We start from the raw sequence: 6,289 nt of genomic DNA, 5'->3' as shown, positions 1-6,289 counted from the left end.
GGTTCGGCCAGGTACAAGGATTCAGCCAAATCTGAATCCAGCTGAAAAAGGCAGAATCCCGAACTGAATCCTGGATCCCTAGAAAATACTCTATAGAAAGACAAGTATATACTGTAGTCCAAAGAAAATTTTACTCCATATCTACGTATGTAGAATTAACTAGTAAAGTAGGAAAGATATGCAGTCGGCTCTCATAGCACAGAAAATGTCCGCTCACATTTTTTTCACGTAAAAACCCACGAACTATATTTCGTTACGCCTAAATCTGAAATAAAAATATATTTCTACAAAATAAAAATAAATTCAAGTTATAAAACATTATACATGTGTTGTAATAATTCTTCGTCCTTCCCATTAGCCCTAAACAAGGCAAAGGTTCCAGGATGCATGTACAATGTATCAGAGTCTTTAAGCAAAGAAAACAGTACATTTGGTTTTTAAGAAACAATACCTTTACTACAAAACCACAATAAATGGTTATATACAAAACGATTATCTGGATTTGGTTTCTGTAGTGATAAGAAATGGACTAGCTGCCGTGGTCATTATTTGCGCTTTCTTAGTATAAGGTACATGATGCTGTTCGTTAGTGTGAAGGCAAAGGCGATCCAGGCGATGACAAATGAGTAGCCAAATTTGCCGGCGTCGGGTTTAAGCTCTGGGTGGAACTGGTCGTGCATGGAAGTGTAAATAGAGGCACCAATCATGACACAGAGGCCTGTGGGAAACAAAATCAAGGTAATATATTACTGGATGTTAAAGGATAAGGAAAGTTACCAAAGCATTTTTTTGCCAATAGATTAGCCACATATTATAACACTATATTTATTCTGTAGAATGTTTTACTATACCTGAGTAAAAAGCTCTAGAAGCTCTATGTTTGCACAGGATAGTGGCTGCCATATTAGCTTGGTGTGACATCACTTCCTGCCTGAGTCTCTCCCTGCTCACTCACAGCTCTGGGCTCAGATTACAGCAGGGAAGGGAGGAGGGAGAGAGGAGCAAACTGAGCATGCTCAAGCCCTAGCCCTGGAGGTTTAAGCTGAAAACAGGAAGTCAAATACAGAAGCCCATGTGTACATAATAGAAGGAAAGACATGCTGTGTTTCATTTGACAGAGGACTCAGAACAGCACTACTTTGAGGGTTTACGGGTGTATTTATATAGACCTTTCTAATAGAACTTACTGAATGTTAGCCTTTCCTTCTCCTTTAATGATTAATGATTATCCCCAAATTGTTCAGTGTTATGGGCTAATAGAGCCCACCCTTGAGATCTAATCTGCCCACACAGGGAAGGTGTTTGGGTGAACAGTTGTATAGTATTATGAGCGCTTCTCCCATTGTAACATCAACTGCACATGCATAATGAGCAAAAGCTGCGGTAAAAATGGTGCAGGTGGCCTAGCACTTGTGAGGACCTCTGGTGAGGGAAACAATTTTGGGGGGACAGGTGTTTTTGGAGGTAAGGAGGTGATCTGGTGTACAGAACGCATTTTAGGACAACATCAGGCGAACACACGCTCCTGCATACGCTCTCGTAAAGAAGAAGTATGCAGACTCGTCTCTTATTCTACTCACTTATCTGAAGAAACTGCAGTCACAATTCTGTGCTGCCCACATTTGCTGTTGCAATCTCCCCCCTCATGGCTCCTCAGACCTTCCTCCTCGTCCTCAGCCCTCATTACAAAAGCCCTCCATCCTCAGCTATCAACTTGGCTTACGAGCTAAGGTCTGAGCACGGAGGGCTTTTGTAATGAGGGCTGAGGAGGGAGGTCTGAGGACGGAGGGCTTTTGTAATGAGGGCTGAGGAGGGAGGTCTGAGGACGGAGGGATTTTGTAATGAGGGCTGAGGAGGGAGGTCTGAGGACGGAGGGCTTTTGTAATGAGGGCTGAGGAGGGAGGTCTGAGGACGGAGGGATTTTGTAATGAGGGCTGAGGAGGGAGGTCTGAGGACGGAGGGATTTTGTAATGAGGGCTGAGGAGGGAGGTCTGAGGACGGAGGGCTTTTGTAATGAGGGCTGAGGAGGGAGGTCTGAGGACGGAGGGCTTTTGTAATGAGGGCTGAGGAGGGAGGGCTGAGGATGGAGGAATTTTGTAATGAGACCAGCTGATGAAGGTCCTTCAAAGATCACATTCTATGGGGTATATTTATCAAAGAGTGAAGTTAGAGGTCACCACAGTCCACTAGAGTGAAATTTCACCACTCTCCGATCATTTCTACGGGATTTTTAAAAGAGTATTTATCAATGGGTGAAAATGAAAGTTCATCCATTGATAAATATGCCTTTCCGAATGCCATAGAAATGAATTGCAAGTGGTGGAATTTCACTCTAGTGGACTGTGGTGAACTTTAACTTTACTGTGATAAATATACCCCAGTGACTTGCCCATATTTACACTCATGCAGCAACTGTAAAGTGAATGGATGTGAACCGAGAGTGAGCTTACCTGTGGTCACATCTGAATATAATGTATAAGTGAGTATTAATTCTTAGAGCTTCCACATGTAAAGCTGACATCTGCGACTCAAATCAAGACCCATATTTTATAGAATACGGTAAATTTTCAGCCTGAGACTTCAGGAGCCCCTGCTATTCAGGATAATGCAGTCTGGATAACTACTGTACATGTGGCCAGTTGTACAATTATTATTTATGACAAATAAACCTCATCAGGCGATGTGCGTAAATGTATGTAGCTATAAATAAAACAGCAGTAAATATAATGGGTGCAATAGCAAATGCCCTATGCGTTTCATGCCTACTGGTATTTAATCAAATGCTAATGTGTCTACTGCTGTATAAACATGTAGTCATTACTCACATGACAATATCTGAATGGTGGCAGTTAGCACAAATCTCTCTCCTTGTTTGAGGCGGAAGAGCTGAAGGATGAAACTGAAAAACCCAATGCAGCACAAGATAGTAGCTAGGATCATTGTTGCCTGGATGGTCTGAATGGCTTGATATGCTGTAGGGGAAACATGAATAGAAATGTTATTAGAGATATAGCAATATGGCACAGACTGTTCTACCATAGCACTATAAGGCTGAAATTATTTCATTTTCCTAGAATCTCAGGCTCTGCATTCTCTCACTTCAGTAAAGGTGGCCATAGACGCAAAGATCTGCTCGTTTGGCGACATCGCCAAATGAGCGGATCTTTCCCCGATATGCCATAAACGAGCATGGCTATATCTGGGGTAATCTGAACGTATGGCCGTTCTGCCGTATGGCCGAATGATCAGATTACGATGCGCAATGGGCTCCGGCGGGATTGGTCAAAATCAAACCTGTCCGATTGACCAAACGACGATCTCTGTCGGACGAAAGATGTCGGCACTCTCTACACGATCCGAAAATCGTACGAATCCCCGAATCATATGATAGGATCTGTGCGTCTATGGCCAGCTTTAGTATTGAGTTACAAGTGGCTACTATAATACCGTATTGTTTGAGGGTAGGCACTCAAAGAGCAGTCCTCCAGGCAGTAGTAGTAAAAACAGGTCTTTATTGAGTGTGGATAACCGCCTTACGTGTTTCATGTTCTCACAATACTTAATCATAGACTTTGGTTAGGTATTGTGAGAACACGAAACGGGTTAGGCGGTTATCCACACTTGTACCTCAATAAAGACCTGTTTTTACTACTACTGCCTGGAGGACTCCTCTTTGAGCCCCTGAGCCCCCTCATTCACATGGTGAGTCTCTCTAAAAATAAATGTTTATATGATGGTTACTATAATTGTTTACTGTCTAATATTATATTAATTAGAAATAACACCAATTTTATTGAAAATAAAACAGTAAAAAAAACAACCAAAGCAACTGACTGAACACTTACCGACCCCTGCAGCTTTACTGTATGGGGCATATTTATCACGGATCGAATTTCGAATTGAAAAAACTTTGAAATCCGTATTCAAGAAGACCAACCGAAATTAAGTTGTTTTTTTTTTTTTGGTCGAATAGGTACTTTTTCGTTTGAATTGGTACGTATGCGGCCAAATTCGAATCGTACAAATCGAAGGAATAGCAAATTTGATTGAATTCGATTCAAAGTTTTTCCCCAAAAAGACTTTGATTTTTCAAAGTCCACCGATTGACTCCAAGTAGGTTCTAGGAGGTCCCCCATAGGCTAAAACAGCAATTCGGCAGGTTTTAGATGGCCAATGGTCAAAGTCGAATTTTTAAAGAGACAGTACATGATAAATTGATATTCAATTTTTTTTCAAATTCGAATCGAATTTGGACTATTCCCTAGTCGAAGTACTCATAAAATAGCTTGAAATTCGAATTTTTTTCAATCGAAAATTCACCTCGACCTTTGATAAATCTGCCTCTAAGTTTTTTCTTTTTGTATTCAATATTGTTTTTAAAGCTACTTGGTATTTAGTAATCACTTAAATGAATGTGAATACATAAATGCTATTTTACTATGTACATTGGAGCTATTATATGAAAAATTCAGAAATAAAAAAATAAATAAATAGGGCTGTGTTTAACACTATTATGGTTACATCCAATAAATCCTGTCTCTCTACATGCAGAATTTGTGCAAAAGGCAGTTATTTTGTTAGCTTTTGTTTGTACTGGAATCAGTTAATTGAGTGAGCTCTAATACATCTGCTAGGAAAATAAGTCCTCCCCAGGGCCGGAACTAGGGGTAGGCAGAGTAGGCACGTGCCTAGCTGGGAGGGCGCCAGGCACGTACCTCCTCTGTCGCCTACCCCAAGTCTGATTCCCCTCTCTGGCTGACTCAATGTAGTTTTCGCGAGTTGTGTGCTTCTGCGCACGCGCAAATTTGCACACGAGCGCAAATTCGCGCACGCGCGGCACTAAATAGGCGCTGCGACTGCCGGGCCTGTCCAGCATGGTCCTCCCTATAAGATATATTGGATCTAACTGTCAATGACTATCTGACACCCAACTGCTGCAAGAAGACAGAAGGAAAAGAAAAAGATGCTGAGAGAGGGATATTGAAGATAAACTTGATTATTTCAGAAACGGTACAGAATTTTTAATTGACAACGTTTCTTATTTCAGTATGCTGAATCTTATATTAAATTTTAATTTTCGCGATAGTTCCCCTTTAAAGATTGCTGCAAGTGTCATGTGACAGCCTAGTCTTACACCATTACATCAAGCATTTCTATGTAAGACATATAAGCAGGCTGTGATAGCGCAAACAAAGATGGCGTCATGTGTATGATTGATTTTTCACGTTGCTCATTTAAAGAACATAATATAGTGAATAAAGTACCCCCTCTTGTAAATGATAAGGATATTAAAAGTTACCGTGGAGTTTCATGACCATATTATACAGGTCATGGAACTCCGAGGTAACTTCTAATATCCTCATATTTTGCAATTGGGGGTACTTTATTTATTATAATACACAAGTTTCAGTGAGTCATGTGACATCAGAACTCACCGTTTATAACTGATGACATCAGAACTCACCATTTATAAGGATAGAAGTCATGGCTTTTTTTTTTTGTGTATTCTAAAATGATTAATGCAACATCTTGCTAAATAAGTGCTGCTGTTGCTACAATCTATTTCCAGTACTTACATGGGTTACTGCTTGCAATGTCATTGCACACTGTGTTGGTGCCGTTGGTTAAACAGGATCTCCAAATGTCAACAGAGAAGTTATCTCCTACCCACCAGACCTGAAAAACAATCATGCAAAATGTTAATGAAGAAATAAATCTGAAAGGGAAAGTGACATATTTTTAAAAAAAATAAATCCTAGAATGTAAAATTGACAAGCCACCATACTATGCCAAGGCAAACCCCATATGATGGCCCTACTAGTAACTATTTAGCTCTAGTCATTTTAATAGCTCCCTGCATGGTTGCATTTATTGGCAAAAGTAGAAAAGTAGTGGCTTGTCGTGTTTATGTAACTCAAACTACAAACCCCCATTTTTGAAACTATATGCACTTGTATCACATTACTCATGCAATGATCAATCGCCTGCCTTTTCTTCCAAGGAACTTTGTTTTCAATACTGCAGTGGTCTCTCCCGGAATTCGTAAAGCAAGTATGTCGGACAACAACGTTTTTTTGCCAAATACAGATGTGTCATCCATCGTATCAATGTTATAATGGCAATAACAAACCTGAACAGTGAGCTTGCTCTGCTAGACTGAGGCATTTACAAAGTGACAATAAAATATCAATGATAAAACATCCCTGTGCCCTGCAGTGGTTCCATTTCTGTAACTGATGTTCTGGGCAGGGGCCCCCAAACCTTTTTTACCCTTGAGCCACATTCAAAT

The 6,289-nt window shown here is 40.5% G+C and overlaps 1 protein-coding gene across 1 annotated transcript in view; it reads right to left on the bottom strand.

The window, feature by feature from the left end:
• Nucleotides 1–434: 434 nt before the first annotated feature.
• emp2.S (epithelial membrane protein 2 S homeolog) overlaps nucleotides 435–6,289 on the bottom strand; it is a 29,407-nt gene continuing 23,552 nt past the window's right edge. Inside the window, exons 3-5 of the mRNA XM_018239075.2 lie at nucleotides 5,577–5,676; nucleotides 2,826–2,972; nucleotides 435–718 (exon numbers count right to left, since the gene is read on the bottom strand). Of these exons, the coding sequence (XP_018094564.1) occupies nucleotides 546–718; nucleotides 2,826–2,972; nucleotides 5,577–5,676 (420 nt within the window). The 3' untranslated portion in view covers nucleotides 435–545. The remainder of the gene's footprint in view (nucleotides 719–2,825; nucleotides 2,973–5,576; nucleotides 5,677–6,289) is intronic.

The sequence above is a fragment of the Xenopus laevis genome, chromosome 9_10S (genome assembly GCF_017654675.1).
Source record: "Xenopus laevis strain J_2021 chromosome 9_10S, Xenopus_laevis_v10.1, whole genome shotgun sequence".
Classification (NCBI taxonomy): Eukaryota; Metazoa; Chordata; class Amphibia; order Anura; family Pipidae; genus Xenopus; species Xenopus laevis.
Note: the sequence above shows the minus strand (reverse complement) of the source record. Positions and strands in the feature narration are given on the sequence as shown.